The sequence below is a fragment of the Mya arenaria genome, chromosome 7 (assembly GCF_026914265.1).
Source record: "Mya arenaria isolate MELC-2E11 chromosome 7, ASM2691426v1".
Lineage (NCBI taxonomy): Eukaryota > Metazoa > Mollusca > Bivalvia > Myida > Myidae > Mya > Mya arenaria.
Window position 1 is genome coordinate 62312520 of NC_069128.1, and position 24669 is coordinate 62337188.

The 24669-nt window shown below is 35.5% G+C and overlaps 2 protein-coding genes across 2 annotated transcripts in view; both read left to right on the plus strand.

Annotated features, from left to right (window-relative positions):
• Positions 1-12709, plus strand: part of LOC128241322 (uncharacterized) — a 62906-nt gene extending 50197 nt beyond the window's left edge. Inside the window, exons 9-16 of the mRNA XM_052958253.1 lie at positions 330-393; positions 3461-3555; positions 4357-5484; positions 7207-7287; positions 8525-8652; positions 8808-8955; positions 9284-9526; positions 9797-12709. Of these exons, the coding sequence (XP_052814213.1) occupies positions 330-393; positions 3461-3555; positions 4357-5484; positions 7207-7287; positions 8525-8652; positions 8808-8955; positions 9284-9526; positions 9797-9982 (2073 nt within the window). The 3' untranslated portion in view covers positions 9983-12709. The remainder of the gene's footprint in view (positions 1-329; positions 394-3460; positions 3556-4356; positions 5485-7206; positions 7288-8524; positions 8653-8807; positions 8956-9283; positions 9527-9796) is intronic.
• A 6080-nt stretch (positions 12710-18789) lies between these two features.
• Positions 18790-24669, plus strand: part of LOC128240268 (uncharacterized) — a 71084-nt gene continuing 65204 nt past the window's right edge. The window contains exon 1 of the mRNA XM_052956828.1: positions 18790-19205. The gene's annotated coding sequence lies outside the window, so the exon portion shown is untranslated. The remainder of the gene's footprint in view (positions 19206-24669) is intronic.

The window sequence follows — 24669 nt, forward strand, 5'->3', positions numbered from 1 at the left end:
GTAGAGTAATTTTAGTTTCAATAAAACGTACAAAAAGTATACAAGTACAGCCTTCGTAATTAAATTGTGAGTTTGATTCCATAAGCAAATGTTTTGGTTTCTAGACTGTCAAATGTCATCAAGCAAAAATTCCCTTATAAAATCAGGACTGTCAAATGGCAATAAGCAAGAATCCAGATTTAAGTTTATTGAAGTTACAACTAAGATATTTTCATGAAATGGAAGCTTAAGGTTCCTAGGTGTCTATGTTGTTTAATTTGCATGATTTTTTGCTTTACAAAAATCTAATTGTTAGCCATCGCACGTTATGTATTTGCTAATAATTTCAGATTTCCAGCGCAGACACGCTGGACGATCTTGGTGGTCAACCACAGAGAAACAATCATAGAAGAGGTAAAATCATGAAATCATGACACTAGATTTGTTATGCCCCTGATAAAAATTTGGGGGTGGGGGATATAGATTTGCTCTTGTCTGTCCTCTAATCCTTCCGTCCATAGTTTTTATGTTACCTTGTGTTGCTCAAAACTCCAAAACTATATCACCTACAGTCAAAATAACTTGGTGTAATGTTATTAAGGAGGTGAAGTTTTGCACATGGTGTTTTGTTTCCCCCTGCATTTAGTTAAGTCAGAGTTATGGCCCTTGAATAAGCAAAAATTTCTAGATTTGTTTTTTTTAGCTCGATTATTTGAAGAATAAGTGGGCTATGCTAATCGCCCTAGCATCGGCGTCTGCTTCCAGTTAAAGTTTTAGGGCAAGTTGGGATTTTCACTTATTAGTCCAATGCCCTTCATTCAATTGACTTAATACTTCACACAGTTGTTCAGGGCCATCACATGATGATGTTAGATAACTCCATATTATTCTTTACACAGATTATGGCCCCTGATTGACTATGGAACTGAAGTTAAAGTTTTAGGGCAGATTGGGATATTTATAAATAACTTCTATACCCTTTGTTCAATTGACTTAATACTTCACACAGTTGTTCAGGACCATCACACAATGAGGTTACATAACACCATATTATCCTTAATACAAGTTATGGCCCCTGATTGACTTAGGTTAAAGTTTTAGGGCAGGTTAAAGTTTTAGGGCAAGTTGGGATTTTCGCTTAAAACATCAATACCATTCATTCAATTGACTAAAACTTCTCACAGTTGTTCAGAGCCATCACATAATGAGGTTAGATTACTACATATTATCTTTTATACAAATTATGGCCCCTGATTGACAATGGAACTTAGGTTAAAGTTTTAGGGCAGGTTGGGATATTTATTAATAACTTCTATACCCTTCATTCAATTGACTTAATACTTCACACAATTGTTCAGGACCATCACCCAATGAGGTTACATAACTCCATCGTTATTTTAGTCACTTCTAAGTCAAAGCGGCGTAGTCGAGCGCGCTGTCTTACGACGGCTCTTGTTATTTAGCTGGTCTGTTTTTAGGACCAAAAAAAAAAGTAAAAATAATAAAAGTGCATTGGGATAGCCTTCGTGTGGTCTGCATAGGCATGCAAATAGTTGCCATTGTCAGCATATGGATGCCAAATCTTTTACATCAGTCATAACCCACCAACTAAGATATTTAAATGAAACATAGTACATATGATGCAAGAGACAAAAGGTACATGTTTAGGAAGGCCCATAACTCCGGCTCTAATAATTATTTATTTATGTCTATTTATGACCAAGAAACAGACATGTTCAATTGGCATTGTCTGCGTTCCTCTTGTGAATGTTGATGTGTGTGAATGTTTATTTTATTTGCGGTGAATCTATCTTTAACATTAGAACCTTTGCCTTGTGTTTATTTTAATACAGTTTCCCAATTTTCTTATAAATTTAAGCAGTTCTTAAAAAAGATAACCTTTATAGCTACCACTTATAATATTGAAACATTTTAACTTTTTTGACCATTGTAAAATTTTGAGTTTTTATTTTTTCTTGAAAAAAACTTATGCTTTAAAATGGAGTTTTCACTTTAAAAAGATATAAGTTTCAATATCTTAATTACAGAATAACATTAAGCATAACATTCTCAAAACTGTGAAATAAAATATGTAACAAAATTGTTGAAAGTAAGAGAAGGTACAACTTTAACTTAAGATGTTTCTGTAATACAGCCTGTGGACAATATTGTTTTATGAAAATGAAAATTTAAGAGAAAATAATTGTACGCTCACAATAAACTGCAGTTTTGTAAGCATTCTTAATTGATAAAAACAAAACATTAATGGGTTGGGAAAAACAAACTCAAACAGTTAATATCACATAAATTGAAATCAAACCACCATATACATGACATCAGAATTCTGACATGTCTGGTTTTGAACTAGGTTTTTCCAAATCATTGCCTTCAAATTCGCTGTTGTCAGCAATTTTTGCTTTTACGAGCTTACTTGCACTAAAAGATTGCCACTTATGATTCATTTATTTTATTAATCCTTGGAATGAATGTTTTTTGTCAGTTGATATGTAAGGCTTTTAATAGAGTTGATCATTTTGGAGGTGTTTTATGTGAATGCTTGTTTAAATACTGAACGTGGCATTTATAGATGGTCCTTATCATGTATCAGGGCAAAAATCATTTGATAAGAAAATGATTTATTTTTAAATTTGAACACATTTTTATAGTTGAACACACCTTTAACTTTATTTTGAATGCGTATTTTTAATTTTCAATTTTGACCACTTCCTTTTTTATATTTTGTCAGTTGAAACCTTATATTACTTCAATAAAACACAATTCTAATTTTTTCTGTCAAATTCATAATGTTTAAGTTCTTCACAGCCGGATAGAATGTGCCCTTTTCTCCCTAAGCACCCTGTCCCTCTTTTGCAGCACCCTGTCCATTTTAAATCTCGCTAATACCCTTAGTATATACAGTAAAACTGTGGTCGTTCCAACAGGCGGTCCTCGAAAACTGGCGATCAGTCTAGATCTTAGAAGCTTAGTCCCGACCTGTGACTATTCCTTCTTTTGTCATATAAAATATACTGACGCTGGACCGAAACCTAAATAACTGGAGGAGTCGATCACAGTTTTACTGTAAAAGTACATAATTATATTTTTCATAATACAAGATTGTCAGTTAGTTATGAAGGTCCTCATTTGGTTTGCTGGTGTGTGAGTGGACAGCCCCTAACCCCAATTTGTCATTAGTTCTTAAGCGTAACAAGCTTCGGTAGCATATTTTATTTACTGAAATAGAAATTAAACTAACACGATTCCAAAATGCAACTTATTTCACCGTCTCTATGGCCTTATGGTTAAGGTGTCGGCCTACAGTGCAGGAGGTCGTAGGTTTGAGTAGGCTGACCCTTATCTAAGAGGGGTGACCTTATAATAAACAAACACTTTACTTTTACATCAACATGTCCGTATGATGGTTATTATTATTACCTGTATTATGAAATAGTAGCCAAATTTACATTTACAAATGTTTCAGGTCCAATGGAGAAGTCACTGAGCACGCACTCGGACAGTTCTGGATTTGCTGACCTTGATATGCCAGGGGAGATCACTTACACCGACTCTAGCAGGGTATGTAACAAAGGGTTATTTCCCTTTGGTAAACATTGTATAAACATTAAGTATATTGAATCTTTGTTGTATTACTTTTTAAAATTCCTGAATAATTATAGAGAGGCTTAACAATTGTATGTCTGTTATAAAATTTGTAATTTAGACATAAAACAAAACACAGCAGCAAAACAGATGATCTGACCGCCCCGATAGCTCAGTGGTAGAACGTTCAATTGGGTGGGGAAGGGTTCAGACCCTGGCTGCATCAAACTGAAACATTAAAATATGGTACCAGTAGCTACCTTGCCTAGGGAGTTGAATTTAAAGGGTAGTACTGGGAACATTGGGTACCTAGTACGAGTTCAAACGAAAAAAGTTGTACCCCGTGTATCGGTGCTTTACACAGAGCACGTTAAAGAACCAAGAGGTCTTTTCGCAAACAGCAAGGGAATCAAACCCAGACTTCTTGTATCTCACTCTGTTTTTAAGTCTTCTGATGTCTGGATTTGACTGCAAATTGCTATCACTTCTATCTCATGTCAATGTTGGCATTTAAACACATTTTAAGTCATGATGGCATCATAGTGGTGTCAATCCATAATGCAGCCAAGCAGACCTTGATAAACTCACATTAACAGACAAAACGAAGACCCTCAGTTGTTATATTGCTAAATAGATTTTACGAAAAAAGAAAAGAAAAAAGATAGTGTAGTTTCTGTTTTTCATAATTTGTTGTCTTTTGTCTTTGTGTATATAACAAAAAAAGGTGCTGTAACATTGATCAATTTAGAAGTTTTTCAGTTTCTGTTATATTTTCAGACAATGCCAGCCCATTCGCTTGAAACAGCAGAAAAACACACAATGCTTGATACCAGTCGACTACTCAACGTGACCAAACATCTCGTTAGAAGTGGGGACAGTTTTGATGACAAGGAAAACATCAACCCATCTCTGGAGTCTATCACATACTCTTGTAAAACTGCTGCCAATGATAAGGCAGTGACCTTCACTGTAGACATTCCATTATCACCACAGCAACAGCCAATCACATCAGCCGACACAGTCAGCCAATCACAATCCAGGAGACATCCGAGATATGTTTCTGCTTTGAAATTGGACATGGAACTGTTAGGAGACAATGTCAGTGTAAAAAGCTCAGATAGCAGTGTTAGAATAAAGCCTGCAGGGCCTGTGACCTTCACAAAATTGGGGTCATCTGGGAACAATGAACTTGACATTGAGGGCACAGGTTGTGAAAATTTAAATGAAAGAAATGATCATTGGCCTACTAAACAGGACTTATTGTTAGATTTGAGCTTCACACAAAGTAAAGATAATAATGTTAGCGATTTTAAAGCTTCGCCTGACCAATCCGATTTTGTAACGAAACAAAAAGAAAACATTATTCAAAGAAAGAAATCAAAAGAAGCTCTTGTTGCTGCCAAAAATCAGACTGCTGACTGGCTGCTCAACACTGGACATGGTGATCTGTCAAGAAACCAAGCCCGTAATGCCTGGGGCTCGACCCCCGATCTGAAACCAAAAATGCCTTTTTCATTCCAAAATAATCCAAGGATGAGCAGACTTAAACATGAGGGCCAACATTCGTTTGATATTCTTTTAGACAGGAACGGTCAGCCTGAATCCACTTTAGGGCGGTCGTCACCGCTTATCCAACAGCGCTCTGTGGACAGTGAACATCCCATTAGTCCACAAAAATCTAAACCAACCTATCAAAATGAATCGTTCAGTTCACTGCAGAGTAGCGCAGAATCAACCAATAAAAAGCCTTTTTTGAAGAATCTTGATGTTTCTGCCTGCTCCTCAATGGATGAAAGTGTAAACTCCTCTCGGCCATCGTTAATTGGCAGTTCAGCCAGTGTATCTGAAGACTTCCTTAATTACCTGCGATTGGCTCGGCTTGTGAATGGAGCAAGTCCTATCATGGTGAGTAACTGTTTTGTTAATTTAAACATTCACTCGTTCGTTCTTTAATTTGTTCCATCCATCCATCCATCCATCCATCCATCCCATCCATCCATCTGTTGTTGTTTTCATTTAATTGATCATTTATTATTATTATTAACTTATTCATTCCATTATTCATTCATTCGTTCATGATGAATAAACTATATTATTTACTTTTTTAAAGTTTACAAATACGGATTAACCCCAATAAGGATAAGAATGTTTTTAACAGGTTAATACCACCTGTCAATATTTGTTGCCCAATTAAGCAAGAGAATGCTGCATCAAAATCTGCAGAAAAGGTATATTTGACCTCGCTGTTGACCAACTATTTAACATACAAGTGCCAGCTACCTTGCCATTCATAAAGTTAATCTTTTATCAAAATATTTATTCCTTAAAACCTACTTGATCATTTTGTCAGGGATACATCTACATGTATGTCGGTATTTTATATGGTATTCCCTGACCCTTCATTACAGATTATGGTAATGTTATTTTTGGAAACAAAATATAAATACTTGTAAATGAAATAATATGAAATCATATGGATGCAAAATGGGGGTAAGCCTTTTCTTAATTATTTATTTTTTCAAAATGATTATTTTCATGTTAATTTCTTTATAAGTTGTATTTTTACATATTTTGTTTAAAAAAATATGTCATTGAGCAAATATAAACAACATTTCAATATAAATACATTATCAAATTTCACGATTGGAGCGGTAGAAATGAACTAATAGAGTTCCTTTCCCTGTTCATTTTACATATTTGTGTGTTTTATATATTGAATACTTTTCCTAAAACATAAATATGAAAAAATGGGCAAGTCTTATCTGAAATCATGACTGTATATTTTGACAAATATTTCAAATTTATTTATTGATAAAAATGCTATAAAAACATTTAAAATTAAAGACAAATTTTGTATGGCAGGTAAATATTATTTAATCTGATAAGGAAATGTCTTCATCGAAGACATGTGTCAAATTAATTAAAAATCAAAGTGAAAAATTATTTCACCTATCATGGACATATGGGGTCATCATTCTTTTCTGATTAATCCAGTTATTTAATTAGCTTGTATGATTAAGCTACTGTGTATTTAAATCAAGCTGTTTAATCTGAGAACACACTGACCAGCCTTTCAAACAGCCCAGATGTGTGAAAAGCTTCAAAGGCCAAGGAAATGTTTGCACACTTTCTATGAAAAGGTGTGATTGGCTGTTACAAACTTGATTATACAAGCTTGTTTATGATTGGCTTGGGATTGAGTAAGAAGTGTTTTGATTGGTTGACTGGTGTTTGGTGCCATATAGGATTGGGCATCCTGCAGCAAGCCATAATCTGTGTATAGACATATATAAATCTTTCAGATACCAGAAATATTAAACCATAATTTTGCAGACAGTGTTCATACAAGTATATAAATAACAGAAATTTAATTTTAAAAAAAGTTCCTACTTAATATCAAAAAGAAATTAAACTTAATTATCTAAGGTAATTGTTACTGTGATTTTTTAATATTTGAACAAATAGTCTTATGGTGTAATTGAAAAAAATTGTCTTACAAGAACATAAGTTTTTACATTTTGTAAAGGGCTATTTTGGGATTTTATCAAAGTTCTCACAATACAAAAATATGTTTTATAATAATTATAATAATATCATACTTAATGTTATTTCATGATTTATTTTCAGGATACTGTTCCAAAGATGCCTAACATGAAGTTCAAGCCAAATTTCCACCTGAAGAACTGGACACGACTTCCCAAACAAAAGGTACGTTCCACAATCTGACCCATGAATCTTTCAGAAAAATTGTTTGATAATGGTGGGTTCATATTTTTTTGATGAAAAAAAAAATATCTGAATGATTAAGCACATCTTCATGACTACAAAATGTCATAATAATACATAGATATTATCTATGAAATGATAAACGAGTCTTTACATTAACAAATTAGACCACAAGATAAAACTTGAGATAACAGATAAAAACTAATAATTTACTATTTAAGCAACTTTAAATTTTGGAGTTCATTTCATAAACTGAAGATGAAGATGATTTATTTGGAAACAAAGCGTTTCTCACCCATACAGATAATTCTAGCCCAGATATAGTTAACCAGATAATACAAAATAAGAATTCAAACCTTCCAATATAGTCAAACAAATTGTTCAAATTTCCACAGCTTTAATAAATAGATAAAAAGAGAACACTGTAATTTTTGGCTGACCAAAGGGTTAAAGGGTCACTGACGATATAGTCCCTTGACACATTTGTAACATCATAAGAAGTGCCACCATGCAACATTGCGTCATTGTGAAAGGCATACTTGCGCAGACTTGGATAGGGGATGTTTTTGTTAGTAATTGAAATAAATTTATTCACACATTTCCTTAATCTATTCTATCTGTTTTATTACGTTCAAATGTTACATGCTGTGCGGATTGGCCACACATTGACGCAGTATCCCATTGACATAGTAACGGATTAATTATTACGTTCAGGAATTTGTTGCACATCTGTTACATAGTGGACACCAGGTTATTAACTTATGCTGTATTTAATGCTCTACTTAATTAAATAATTCATTTTATGGCGGAAATAGGCACTGAAACTACGGAAATTATTTACCAATTAATAACAATTTGAAATAAGAGTAATGTTGGAATTACTTTCACCCTGGTCTTGTATCTATACAGCTAAACAAGGTAAATATTTTTGCAAGATTTTCTATAAGGAAGAATAACCAATGATGTAGGACGCTGTTCTGTGCCATTATTCATTACTGCTCTTAATCGCATCTAAAAACCATGTAACTAATGATGGTAAATTGAAATGCTCGATAAAAGTAACGCACATATATAGTGAATGGAGTCAATGATATATGACCATAAAAGCTGTGCATTGAATACCACCACAGATCATATATATGTGATATATGTGTAACTTGTCAAAATTTACACTAATTTAGGATTATTTCATTTCTCACACTTACTTATTTTTCTGCAGATGTTGGAGGAGGAGACTCGTCTGATGCAGCATGCTGTACAGCGCTACAAGACGGAGCTTTGCATCATGGAAAACATGCTCTTCAGTCTGTACAGCCGCGTACAAAAAGATCTGATCCCTGAAGAAAGGTGGGTTTCATTGTCAATGTACTCATTGTCAAAATGCCTTGTCTATTGCATAGAGAAAAATATTGAAAATTAATTGTATGGATCACCTACATAGTTTTCAATATCCTAATTCCATGGCATCTTATTTTTACCATTTTCTCTTATCCATTCTCCAGGGCAGAGGTTGAAGAGCTGCAGCAATTGTGGAGCCAGGTTCGAAAGGAAGTTATCAAGATGGAGGATCTCCTTGCCGACCGTCTGCATTCAGTCCTTGCTGGCAATAACAGCTACAGTCCTTTAGATGCATTGGAGATAATACAGACGGTAAGGGGAGATGATTGTGTTGTCCTGTTGTGAAATTCAATATTATTTTCATCACAATTGTTGTCAGTGGTAAACGGAATCACTGCTCCTTTCCTATGAAGACATTCATTGACCCATATCTATCAAATTATTTTTACAAACTCAACAGTTCCTGTAATGTTTTAGTTCCATTTTTTAAGGAACGCACGTTCACATTTAAAATATTGACTGGTAAATGCAGTTTTATGCATTTTACCACAATGGTCTGACACTTGATGGTTTGCCATGTGCAAATGAATGTTATTATTCCAGATTTACCACAAGTAATACAAATATTTTTCTTTTTCAGATGATTGATTTACTGCGTGAACAGCTGTATCATCAGCAGATGTGTATCTGTCGGGACGTTAGTTTCTGTGAGGACGATGACGAAGATGAGCTTTTACCCATCAGTCCGTCCGTACCATCAACATCTGGGTCAGTTGATGGCTCGTGGATGTCTGAGATCTCAAATCAGATGATCGATTTGAAGACGAGTCTTGAAACTTCGCAGGAGACACAGCGTCAGGAATTGAAGGATAGGATTGCCGAGGTGCGGTGATAGATGAATTTGTGAAAACAACAATGACAAACAATGTGCTTTTCATTTAATGCACTATAAATGCTTACTCTGCTGTATAATTTAATAGGCAGGGATGATCCCAAGTTATAATTTACAGCTTGCACTTTCAGATATTTGCTTTTGCATTAAAACTATCAAGAAGTACCTTAAAAAGATAATTGTAAATTGGCTTTTGAGCCAATTTCTTAAACAAAGACACATTTTTAGACACAAAGTATTAGTATTATTATACTGTTACAGCTCAAGAATGGACTTCTTTCCGAGATACGTTCAGAAACCATGTCTTCAGTGCAAAACTCCAAAATGCTTGAGCTGCAGCTACAAGCCCGAGAAAATGAGGTTCGCAGGCTCAGGATGGAACTACTTATGCAGAGCGTTAATACGGGTTCCATCAGACGTCAACCGGTCAAGGAGAGCGATGTGTGACCACAGATAAAATAGTGCCAAAATAATTTGCTGCTATGGAACTTATTAAGCATTTAAGAGAATAGTTGCTATTATGACAATTACCAAGCTGCATTTGTGCTTCCGATTCACGTGTAAGGTTCTTTGTTTCGTAAACCAAATAAATCAGCCAAAATGTTCAGTCATATTTATATCAGCTTGATCTAAATGTGCATGGATGCAAGTTATAGATGATGAAATCATCATCAGTAAAGACTTTCTGTTTTTGAACAGATTTTCAAGTAACAATATTACGAACATCGTATCGAAATTCATCAGATCTTACACTCAATAATAATTCTATTGTTATTCTTTTTTGCAATAATTTTATTGTTTTTTTTGCGAAGTTCAGTTATATCTAAATGGGATATATTTTTATTTTTTTAACATCAGTCATTTTAATCTGTTTAATGTTTGTCAAAGTATGTGTGTGTTCTGTATATACATGTATGTCCTGATTTTATATTCTAGAGTATATTTTTACTTGACCATGTTACTACTGATATTCGTATGTACATGTTCAAGCGTTGTTCGGGTAGTTTGTGGCACTTTGACATAAAAAGAAAGCATGTTTTTGAAAATATTTGAAATTTGGTACAAATGTAGTTGAAGGATCAAACGCTACATCTTGATTTCTGGTGTCCATGATGTGTGTCCATGACTTTGTTCAAAACCATCTCAACATTTTGGAAAATGGTATAATTACTACAATATGAAGATACCATTTTTTGACAAGGTGATTTTCCCAAAAATTATTTTTATGTTAAAATACCGCAAACTTTCAGATGCTAACGTTTTCACTCTTCAAAGTTTTCTCTAGTCTTTCTATATCTCACTGTATCATTTATGACAAATCTTTCTTTTTCCTTCTTCTCTTTTTCAATCTATTTTATATTCACCATTCTTTGCAAATTAGTCAGGCATCAGTTGTCTTTCAAAGACTTGGGTGACTTACAATAAGATTTATTCATAATTTGTTATGCATGTCATTAGATCATTAAAGGACAATTAAAACAATCATAGTTTGTATTTTCAGTGTATGATAGCACATGTTTGGAAAATCATATCCATTCACCTTAATACCTTAGACAAGGCATAAATAAACTTAGAAAACCATTTAGACATGGCCACAGACTATTTGGTATATTTTTCTCTTTTCTTCTATGTGTTCAGTGTTAAATGTTTTATTAGCAATGCATATCATAACACTTAAGCTAAGACATTCCATATTTTAATGCATGTTTTGTTTCTATCAATTCTATTCTACATTTGAAGCTGGTCTTAACAATCATAAACAATTACACATATAGCTCATATATTGTTATTGTATTTCCATATTTAGAATTTTTAAGTTGCCTTGATAATGTGCAACGAAAATTATTACCAAGAAAGGACTTGGAATATAACACACATTATTAGAGAAAATTTCTGATATACATGCTCATGTATGGTGTATATTCTTTGTCTTTCTAAAGCCTTGCTCCTACTTTTTTTCTAGTCATTTATGTAATTTGTAAACATGTACATAATGTCTAAACTGGAATGATGGATTTATTGGTTATCATTATAATCATAATAAATGAATATATAAAAAGGATATATATATTTTTTATTGATTAAATATCATTGTATGTGTACTGTGTACATGTACTTTACTTGGACTTACATTTACTTAAGTTGGACCTATATGCATTTTAATTTGACTTACATGTACTTTATTTGGCCTTAATGGATTTAACTGGACCTACATGTATTTTAAATGGACCTACATTCATTTTAATTGGTCCTACATGTAATTTATTTAACCATATTATAATTTTATTGGACCTACATGTACTTTTAATGAACTTACATTCATTTTAATTGGTCCTACATATACTTTAATCAGTTCTAGATGCACTTCAATTGGTCCTACATGTACTTTAAATGGACCTACATTCATTTTATTCAGACCTACATGTACTTGAATCAATCCTAGATCGTTGCACTCCTATTGGTCCTACATGTACTTTAATTGGACCTACATGTAGTTTCATGGAACATGTATGCACCTATTGACTTAGGTTGTTTTATGGTTAAGAAGGCATTTTATACTTTTTGTATACATTTACTATGAAGATAATCTTTTAAGACATATTTTAGACAAAGTATCAGAGAGACAATGTTCTTATCATGCCAAATACAGATATTAGCAATAGCCATGTACATTATATACATTTGCTGATTTTACTAGAGCTGTTACTTCACTTTATGATATATGTATGAAAAAATGTTACATGTATGTAAAAAAAAATGTTGCTTGTTATGACATCAAGTGTTGTTAAAAAATCTTTGTTTTCCAAATTTTAAATCTTATTAAAAATTTATTACAGACATTTAGACATTGTTTCTGAGCTTAAATTTACTTTTTCTATTCGATCATGACAATTATTTACCCGTATATGACACTCAAATATGGTCATACCAGTCATGTAAAATATACATATTTATATATGCGATACTGTCATCTTACTTCCCTTTGGGTGTACAGCCAAGAACTGTAACTCTTGCATTCCCTTGATCGTTCTCTCTTACTTCCCTTTGTTGTATTTTACCTGTATATTTAATACTAAGGCTCCATGTTACTGTTTTTGTACATTTGCATTGTTATTTGTTATATTTTGAATATTACTGACTTTTGTAGGAGAAATATACGCAAGTAATCGAGAATGTGTTGGTTGTTTGTTCTGTGGATCCAATGGCTAATGTTTAAAAATAACCTGCTTCAGGGTGTCAATACAATCTAGTACATGTACTAGACGTATTCCAGGCTGTTAATGTTATATGTACAAGACATTATAGCCAGTCAAGGTCACATGTACAAGATTGCATGTAGAAGACATGTTCCAGACATTCAAGGTCACCTATTAACACATGTTCAAGAAAGTCAAGATCACATGTACAACACATGTTCCAGACAGGCAAGATCACATGAACAAGACATATTCCAGACAGTCAAGGTCACATGTTAAAGAAAGTCAAGGTCACATGTACAGGACATGTTACTCACAGTCAAGGTCTCCCGTACAACACATGTTCAAGAAAGTCAAGATCACATGAACAAGACATATTCCAGACAGTCAAGGTCACATGTTCAAGAAAGTCAAGGTCACATGTACAGGACACGTTACTCACAGTCAAGGTCACCCGTACAACACATGTTCAAGAAAGTCATGGTCACATGTACAAGCCATGTTAATGACAGTCAAGGTCACCTGTATAACACATGTTCAAGAAAGTCAAGGTCACATGTACAAGAGATGTTACTGTGTGTCACAGTCAAGGTCACCCATACAACACATGTTCAAGAAAGTCATGGTCACATGTACAAGCCATGTTAATGACAGTCAAGGTCACCTGTAAAACACATGTTTAAGAAAGTCTAGGTCACATGTATTAGACATATTACCTACAATCAAGGCCACATATACAACACAAGTTTGAGAGTGTCTAGGTCACGTGTACTAGACATGTTCCAGAGTGTTAAGGTCACATGTACAAGACATGTTCCAGACAGTCAAGGTCACATGTAGAAGACATGTTCCAGAGTGTTAAGGTTACAGGTATAAGACATGCTCCAAACAGTCAAGGTCACATGTACAAAACATATTCCTGACAGAGTTACATGCTAGAGACAGTTGAGAACTCATGTTAAAGACATGGTTTAGACAGTCAATGTCACAGTCAAGTACAAGATATGTTTTAGACAGATAAGGTCACATCTAGTTGGGCAGAGGTCATATTGTCTTTTAAATGGTATAACAATATCTTCGACCTTTTAATTTGATTCAGGTCGATGTGCAGAATTCATGTGGAAGTGCTACGAATTCAATCATACACGTTATGTAACAGAACAATCAGTTGTTCTTGTCACTAGCTACTGTACGCTTCAGTCGTGCATATGTTCACAAAATTTATAAACATGTGGTCATTACTCGTCGGCGACGACGCTGTCATGGATATACTTATGACGATCTCGACGTTTCACGACGATGACGACGATGCCATGGGCATGATTATGGCGACCTTGACCTTTTTACCTGCTGAACTCATAACTTGGAGATCCTCTGTGTTAAAAGGTTTTCGTTGTGGTCCTATTTCCGCATTTCAAGTAAGCTGGACGTTCACTCAAGGATCCAGGATTCGCCGTTAGAGGGGGCATTCATAAGGGACGTACTCTTTTTACTTGCGCCCCTCCCACAGAAACGAGATTGATATGGTTTAAAGTAAACTTGGACGATTTAAGGGGGGGGGGCGCCGGATACGCCCCTACCCCCCTGAATCCGCTAGTGGAAATACTAGACATTTTCATCGTTCTATGAACATTAAACACGAAAAAAACAACGATTTTTTTTATTTTTTATTTGTAAAATATAAAGGCGTCATAACGCTATATTGATAAAAGCGACGACGATGGTAATGATGATGAAGACGACGACGACGACAATGTTGATAATGATTCATTAAAGGCTTCAGCTCTAATGTGGATTTAGTACTTTTATAATATGCCCCAATAATGATTCAATTATCTTAAAAAGTCCCCGTAATATGAACGGTATTGGTGTTCACTGAAAATGTCTATTTATTTATAACCGACCACTGATTATCATCAATCACTGAATATTGAACCGCCAATATCTTCGTAGTAGTAAAATGATGACGTACTAAATTTTAAAACCAATAAGATTGCAGTTTTTGGACTCGTAAATCTCATTCCTTTAAACGCGATCACATTCAACAGTGTCTACATACGTAAAGAAACTGACACCTCTTCATGCATAAACTGTGGATTAAAACATTTTCATTTGTTTTAGAAGTGTGCAGAAAAGACGTTGATCTTGCATGTTTCTGTTTAAATTTAAGTTTATGAATGTGCTTCCTTATGTATTCGAACATTAATACATGAATCGGTCTTATAACGATCTATAACAATTGCTGAGAACTTTTAAATAGGTGGCATAAACATACAGAATTTAATATATTTATTGCATATTCTGCACCGACCTTTACAAAGGGAAAGAAATGCCGACCAGATGAGGGAAGCTGTGTTGTCTCGCTTTGTTCGTATCAAAGGCGCTGAAGTAGGTACATAAATGGTAAAGCAAGCTAGACGTTAGACTAATAGCTACCGAGTAGACCTACAACCGAAAACAGTCGTACCAAGGTCATGTTACACATTGAAGGCAAGTTCATTGGTAGTGAGACTATTATTATGGTCAGTATTTTTGCCACTGAAATCCTACGACCATACGCACAACTTTTGATAGGTCCTACGACGGTACGGTCAAACTTATGCCTATTGATAGTCGGTGGTCCTACCACACTACGCACAAGTATTGATAATCGAATATCCTACGACGCTACGCACAATTATTGATAGTCGGAGATCCTACGACGCCACGCACAAGTATTGATAGTCGGAGGTCCTGCGACGCCACGTCAAACTATTGACACTACGCCAAGCTATTTCCTACTACAAATGGTTAAAAATTATCTTCGGGGAGTAACTCCAAATCTCCAAACAAATTGTTTATGCCAAATACTTTTTTTGAATTGAGAGAGGTGCGCGTGTCAAAAGTTCACGCCCCTAAGTCACGCCCCCTTTAACGTCAATTCCTGGAACCGCCCCTGTTTTGTATTCGAACATTAAAACATGAATTGGTCTTATAACGATGTAAAACAATTGCTGAGAACTTTTAAATAGGTGGCATAAAAATACAGAATTTAATATATTTATTGCATATTTTGCACCGTTCTATGCAAAGGGAAAGAAACGCAGACCAGACGAGGAACGCTTTGTTATCTCGCTTTGTTCGTATAAAGGGCGTTAAAATAGGTACATAGGTAAAGCAAGCTAGGCGTTAGATAAATAGCTTATTAGCTACAGAGTAGGCCTACAACTGAAAACAGTCGTGGCAAGGTCTTAAGTCATGTTACACATTGCTGGCAAATGAAATGGTAGGTGAGACCAGTATTATGACCAGTAGTTTTGCTACAGAGGTCCTACAACCATACGTACGTCCTGAGACAATACGCACATGTATTGATAGTCTGAGATCCTACGACGCCACGCACAATTATTGATAGTCGGAGATCCTACGACGCCACACATACTTGTTGATAGTCGGAAATCCTACGACGCCACGCACAATAATTGATAGTTGATAGACGGAGATCCTACGACGCCGTGCACAATAATTGAGAGTCGGAGATCCTTCGACGCCACGCACACTTATTGATAGTCGGAGATCCTACGACGCCACACACAATTATTCATAGCCACAGATCCTACGACGTCACGCACAATAATTGATAGTCGGAGATCCTACGACGCCATGCACAATAATTGATAGTTGATAGTCGGAGATCCTACGACGCCGTGCACAATAATTGAGAGTCGGAGATCCTTCGACGCCACGCACACTTATTGATAGTCGGAGATCCTACGACGCCACGCACAATTATTCATAGCCAGAGATCCTACGACGCCACGCACAATTATTGATAGTCGGAGATCCTACGACGCCACGCACATGTATTGATAGTCGGAGATCCTTCAACGCCACGCCCACTTATTGATAGTCGGAGATCCTACGACGCCACGCACTCTTATTAATAGTCGGAAATCCTACGACGCCACGCACAATTATTGATAGCCGGAGATCCTACGACGCCACGCAAAATTATTATAAGTCGGAGATCCTACGACGCTTCGCACAATTATTAATAGTACGAGATCCTACGACGCCACGCACAATTATTAACAGTCGGTAGTCCTACGACGCTACGCCAGGCTGAGGACCGAGATGTTTTGCCATGTTTGGAACAAGATATCTTGCTGGACTGGGAATTGAAAAAAAATACTGGTTTACCTTGTTAGTTTTGAAATGAGATATCTTGCAATGCTGCGGACAGAAATATATTGTAAGGCTGCGGACCGAGATAACATGTAAGGTTTGGACCGATATATTTTGCCAGGCTGTGGACCTAGATACCCTGTAAGGCATGCAGCGAGATATACTGTGCGACTGGGACTGAAGTATCTTGGCGGGCTGGGGACCGATATATCTAGGCGGGCTAGGAATGAGATTTATTGCTCGGAAGGGATCGATATAATTGGCTGGCTGGGAACCGAGATATCTTGGCGGGCTGGGGATCGAAATATCTTGGCGGGCTGGTGAACGAGATATCTTGTCCGGCTGGGACCGAATTATCGTGAAAGGCTGGGACCGAGCTACCTTGAAAGGCTGGAGCTGAAATATCTTAGCGATGTGGAGCAGAGCTATCTTGCTGGTCAGAGACAAAGATGTATTGCTTAGCTGGAACCAAGATATCTTGTAAGGGGCCGAGATATATTGTAAGGCTGAGACCAAGATATCTTGTCGGGCTTGAGATATTTTGCCGGGAAAAGTATCGATATATTTAAAATTTAAACCGAGATAGCTTGCTGGGCTGGGACCGAAATATCTTCCCGGACTGGTGCCCGAAATATCTTGCGAGGCTGTGGACTGGGATAATTTGTCAGGCCTGGTCTGAGATAGCTTGCCTAACTGAGAACCGAGGTATATTGTAAATCTGGAACTGATATAAATATTGCCAGGTTGGAACCGAGATAACTTGCAAGGCAGGAACCGAGATATTTTGCAAGGCTGGAACCGAGATATATTGCAAGGCTGGAACCAAGATATCTGCGAAAGAGATAACCTGCTGGTGAATGGACATAGATATACTGCCGGGCTTGGGACCGAGATACTTTGCGAGATATATTGTAAGTCTTGGGCTCGGAGATATCTTGCAAGGCCAGAACCGAGATATATTCAGACTTGGGTTGAAATGAGATCATGATATTGCTTGGAAGGGACGGAGCCTATATTACTAACATAGATAATCATCAAGTTGCCAGGCTGGGGACCGAGTTATCTTTAAGGCTGGGACCGAGATATATATTGATGGGTCGGCCATGAGATATATTACAGGGCAGGGAATGAGATATCTTGCTGCGCTGGGGCCGGTAAATCTTGGTTTGGACCAACATATATTGCTGAGCTAAGGGCCGGGTTCATAAATTTTGCCGGGATTTGCCAAACTTCAAAAATGTGTTCGAACTCTTTCGGAATTTTGAGCCTCAATAGTTGTTTCAATGTGTATACATATATACGAAAAGATCAGCTATTTTGGTTCGTTGTCGAAGCAAAATAATTACAAGTAAATATACACGCTGTTTAATCTGGTAAAAGTTATTTAAGTCCAAAAACCGATGCAGCCAGTAATAAGCACAGTTAAAATTGTACCATTAGATGGTGGTACACAGCCTCTCACAAAATCGTTACTTTTTGGGGGGTTTGCAAAACATTAAAATATCCAAATAAAAAAAGTTTCCCTGATCGCCCATTTTTGTGACCACGCACGGCCTGAATCGCGTAAAAAAGGGAAAAGTATCAGGTATGCAAGTAGTGCCGGAGTTTACACCCTTATTTATGCATCGAGCACCCGGGCGTTTCATTATTCACCGTTTCCTGGAAAACATTGTTCTAGGAAAGTTCGTGTCGATTACAATTTATAAAGAATGCCTATATGGCTCTGTGCATCAATAAAGTTCTCTCTGTGACTCCGACCTTACTCGCTAGAACGAGTTTTGTCTAAGTCACAACTTCGATTTTCCCTGGTATAGAAAAGATCTGACGTCATTATTACGTAAATGGAATTGCCTAGTAACCAAGTAAAATCCAATCGATGTTCTAAATAATTTCCAGTACACTTGTAAAATGGGGTCAGCGTTCCATTCTACTGTCATTTACTATCTACTTGTGCATTCACTTCCATTTAAAACAATATTGATACGTTTTTGAATAGCAAATATAAAATTCGAATGTACCAATCGATTCAATTAAACGAGCACCTGCCAAGTACGAAAACCAATATGGCGGTATGCGTGGGAGTGGAATACAAACATTGTAATGTTTAATAGACTGTCACTTTACTATGGTCGCCTTTGGATGTGAGGAGTGTTGAAAATCATAGTGTGTTGTCTTTGTCAGACGGTGGTTTAATTATTCAGAGAGGTTGGAGTAGATTTCGTGCAGAAAATTCAGGATTTATTCGATCAGTAAAATATCGGTCATAGTTGTTGTTTTTCCTCAAATATCTCTTCCTGTTACGCGAAAAGGTAAGTTTTCACATTTTAATAAGATTCACATGCTTTTCATAACTCATTCTGACGCTGATTTAAGTCGGCAACATCAGAGATACATCAAAGACACCGCCTTGCCTCCCATAATTCTGAGGTCACGTTGTTCTCCACCTACGAAAGATGATAACACTGATAACTGGGTCATTTAGTGTATTTATCAATACACAATCAGAAATCGGGGAAATTAATGCGATATTGGTCCAATTAATCTGTTTGTTGATATGAAATCAGCTTTAATTGTAGGGTTTTCAAGTGTTTGAATACATGTTTGGTATGTTTTCACACACTGTAACACATTAGGGATGGTAATTTCCTGGAAATTGCTTAACAGTCTTTAATTTGATTGGTTGGTTTTGTTGATCTGTTGTTGACATGATAAAACATGGTGATACAATTTGTGTGGAAAACTAGGCAGATAAAAATTGCTTATGTAGTATTTTATAAGTAGGACACTATTATACATTGTATTTGTTTACATTTTAAATTCAGATTTTTTTGTTTAGTCTTTTGGTTTTTGGGGACACTTGTGCCTTTGGGTGTGAGGATTTTGAAATTGTCTGCATAAGTTCTCATTAAAAAAACTTCATGTTCGGTCTACACAACCCAAGATCGAAAAAAACCTACCTGTTTTTGGATATTGAAATGTGAACTTTTAGTTTCTTTTTTTTTCTTTTCTTTTTTATCAAATTTTTAATTTTTTAATAAACAATTTGGAATGCAGGTATTTTTAATCTTGTACTAAGAGGGATTGAAAATCTGTCCAAAAAGACCATGGATGAAAGATATATGTCAGTTTGCAATTATGAAACTGAAATTCAAAACTTAATAAACACGTTTAAACGCTGTGAATAACAAGCTGCATTTCGATGTTTACAAGCGTACTCAACAATGAATAAACATGAATGCGAAAGTAATGTTTTAATGATAAGTTTGACTTTAAGTCGAATACCAATTGATTTATACTGTGTTTTTTTAATGAAGACTGCGACATGAGGATTACAAAGTCCCAGATATTGCAATTGATTATCTGTGACCTCAGTCTAAAACAGCATACTTTATGACTCCATATAAAGGCAGTGGGTCATTTGTATTATGGTGACTTATTTGACTGACAAGACATGGAATTTTACCTTTTATTGAATAAGTTCAAACTTTGGCCTCTTTTACTGCTAACTTAAGAACTTCTAAAGGGTCTCATTGGGGAATGAGGCCCTATTATGAACAGTCTGTTGGGGAATAAGGCCCTATTATAAACTGCATGTAGACACATGCTATGAAATGTCTCTTGTAAGCGGTAAAGAGAGTCATATATTTCACTTTGTTGATTCAAACTTTCCCTCTGATACAAAATATAATCAGTTTTATTTGCTTAAACTCAACATCCTGGTTTAATTTTTAGATCTTCCTTAATTTGTGGTTGTATTCTTGAGTTGGTCTGTTTTACAGAGATAAAAGTGCAGATACATGTGAGTCAATGTATTGTCATGGCCGTGGGGTCTGGGTTGTTCTCAACTTCTGTTGAGAACTCCTCAACCATTTTTATTGAAAACAACCTTGGATATATGCTGTTACTTTAGTAGAAGTAGTTCGTAAAATTTTGAATTATATTATGAATGAAATGTAGTGTTTTAGCTTGTATTTGTAGATCTAAGTTTAAATTGATTGCCGGGGAAGTGTATTATTGCAAACATAATTAAGATTCTCAAGAGTTAAGTCATTAAGTTTGACTGCTAAATTGAAATTACTACGCGATATACTTGCAGCATAGTTAAAGTGTACTGATTTCTGATATTGTAAACCGTCCATATACCTCCGAGGTTGTTTTTCGATAAAAATGGCCGAGGAGTTCCGAATTCTCAACCTCATTTTTAAAAAATAAATTTCAAGATATTCCCATGAAATTTTTGCTGATTATTAGTTTTTACCCCATTGTCGCTGAATTTACTTTAAGGGGATTCTGTTCCCTTTTATTAATTACTAAGACAATCGCTACCACCATGCAATATAATGCTTAGCAAAATAATTATGACGACAAAGGTTTCTAACACTCTATTTACAAACTTTAACACACACACACACACACACACACACATAAAATGTTTAATTTAGAATTTTTAGATATTTCAATGACCAAAGTATTACAATTCCTATAAAACGGAAATAGCCAAAAGATCCCAGCTTATTTGCCAGCTCCTTGATATATAACCAGTTGCATAACGGACCCAATGTCTGCTCATCAAAAAGTTTTGGTCCCCAAAGAGTATCTTGAGGTAGCTGGGTATTATGTAATAGTTGAGGTCTGTTATTATATATGTTATATAAATATTATAGTTGAGGTAATTCTTGTATGCATAGTTGAGGTCTTTTTTGTTATAGTTCACTCAGGGGTCCAGGGCTTTTTCTATAGTACCCATGGGTCCGACTATCGGACCCATTCTCAAAGCAAAATATAAGATATTTTTCCCAATCTTCAGAAGAAAATCCCAATCAAAAATTAAATGCACTAGTTCATTTTCAACATCCTAATAAATTGTATGATGTAAAAAACATTTTTATAATTAAACTCGGAAATCATTGATTTTCATCACAATCAGAGATCAGTATGAAATATCTGTAATGATTTATTGCAATAGATATTTACACCCCAAGGATTGATATTTTTGGTGGTCTTAAATTTTAAAGGGAAAATTAACTAATATTAAATCATTTCCTAATTCGCAGGATACTAGACAGCTTTTTCTTTTTACTGTAAAATTTCCCAATTTCAGCATTTTCACAACACAAAATTTCCCAAAATGTCAAGGGTCTTTTTCCCAAAATGGCCAGAAAAAGCCATGTCATTGAGGTCTCATGTAATTGTTGGGCCAGGGGTCTCTCAAGAGTTTACTTATGTTATAGTTTGAGTTTCTTGAGTACCTTTGGTCTTTGAGTGCATTTATACTTATTCGCAAATAAACATTCTATCTCTACAAGAGGATAAGGATAAGATTGGGAGGATGTAAAGTAAACATTTCAGCTACTTTACTAAGAATCTTATTTTGATAAAACAAATCTCATTAAGATGCCACCAATTCTGTGCATAAACTGAGACCAACAAGTAAAGTGAAAACTTTTCTTCTAGTAATTATTATTAATGTGTAGTACTTTCAAAATTGCCACCAAACTTGGTATACATGCTACCTGCAGTGACAACAGGATATGGGCCTCATTGAGCAACTCGTTGCTTAGTAATTATTGATAGAGTTTAGCCAGGTTATAATAAGGACTGGGTGCTGCAAAAAGGGACAGGGTGCTAAGGAAGAAGGCTTTTTTAGGCACATTGTATCCAGTACTTACAGTGAATAATTTGGACCTCATGAATTTGACAGAAAATGTTAGGATTGATTGTGTTTAATTTAAGGAATATTAGGTTAATTACAACTGCCGACTACATTATTTATAATCATGTTATAAGTTTAATCGAAACAAAAGAAATGTGTGACCTTATGCATTTAATTCTATAAAGCTAGGGCGCCCATGTAAGTCTCTATTAGGGCAGAAGGCCGAAATTTAAGCCCCATTCCCCTCATGAAAAAGTATATATTTTTTCCCAACCCAAGTAAAAACTGTCCCAATAAAATACCTTTTTGAGGAGCAAAACAACCCCTTAAGATGTAGCAAAGGTATCAATAAAGTGCCATTCATGAATATGTCGATATGTTTGTTGAATAAAAGGTTTGAAATTAAGTTAAGTACTTTATGAATCATGTTATTATTTTTCCGTTTTTTGCCTAAACAATGCTATTAACCCCTATCAAAAGGCCCAGCTGCCACCATGCCCTCCAAAGTGGAAATAAACACTGCTAAAAACTTTGGTCTAGTGGTTACATACTTGACTGTCAATCAAGGTGTCGCAGGTTTGATTCCCGCCGCACCAGTATAAAACACTAAATGTATTCCAGGAGGGACGTTAAATGTGGGTCCAGTGTGACAATGCTATACACTGATGCATGTTAAGGAACCAGGGTAGCTCTAACCAGAGCTGCATTCTGTCTGTGCATTATGCTCCAAAAAACCTTATATGACTAATAATCCTACAGAGCACTTTCAGAATAGGCTGTCCACTAGTGATGGGCAATCGGCTTGGATTTTCATAATAGATTAATCGGAGATCCTGATCGATCGATTATCCGATTAATCGGCTGTGATTGGACAGTATCACAAAAGCATCATTTTCTGATGTATATATCAATAAGGACCTTAGTTTTCATGTGTATTTCATTTCTAATGCTTCAGTCGGAAAACAGGTATTATTTCTGGCATATTGAAATATTCTAAAAATAATTAAAAAAAAATAAGATATTCAAAGGTTTATGAAGTAAGGGAACATTTCATGGTGAGGTTTACTTAAGTTGACTAATAAATTAATATTATTAAAATATTATATTATTACATAATTATGTTATTTATAAAATAATACGTAGTTGACCATGGCGTTTGGTTGATAATTGCCCAAGTGCGAAGAATAATTGCCCGAGGGTAATTAATTTTCACTGGGTCAATTATCAACCATGTCTTATCCTGTATGATACATTTGTTTTGTCATTTGGACAAATTTGTCAATGACTTGAACCGGTTTTGAAAATTAAATTGAAAAAAAAATGAGACATAACAAATTGGTTTTGGATTAGCATTAGCTACATGTATTAGAAATAACGAGTAATTGGAAATTAAAATAGCAAAAAGTTTTCTCACGTATTTTCGGAGTTTGACGGCAAACATTTCCATTCTTCAAATATTTCTTGTTTTTACATCGACTGATCTTGATGTTCATTTCAATATGTGAGCATAGCTGGGGTCGATCAAGCCTAGTTTCATAAGAATCTGGGCTTGAATGTCCCTAACCATTTCGCTGGAATATTTTGCACTTTTTCAGCACCTGGACGACCGATTACTAGGGTAATCAAATCTTTTGAGATCGATGTTCCCCTGACCGTCTGCCATCATTAGCGATTTGAACGCAAAGAAAAACTAAATGAAAGGACTGATAAAACTCAAAGTAGCGGTTACTTCCCTTAGCTCTAAGTTACTGCGCTATATAAAGTTGGAAATTTACTAGTTTCAAGAAAACTTCTATTTTTTTTCGATTATTTGATTATGGAACGATGAGGTCGCCGATCGCCGAGTTACGAATGTCTGCCGATATAATCGATTATCGGCGATTATCGGCCCATCACTACTGTCCGCTACTAACGCTTAAAACTGGCAGGGTGACAGCACCCCTCCAAAACCCTTTGTTTGGCTAAAACCTGACCTGAGTTATGACCCTTGGTTGATTCAGAACCAAATGGAAGTGCTTTGGCATTCACTTGTGGTTCTTTTGTTCTCAATTTTTGTGAGGAAATAGTCTACAAATAGTCTCAATGATAATAAGTGGTCAACATTATATTTTGTCTAATGA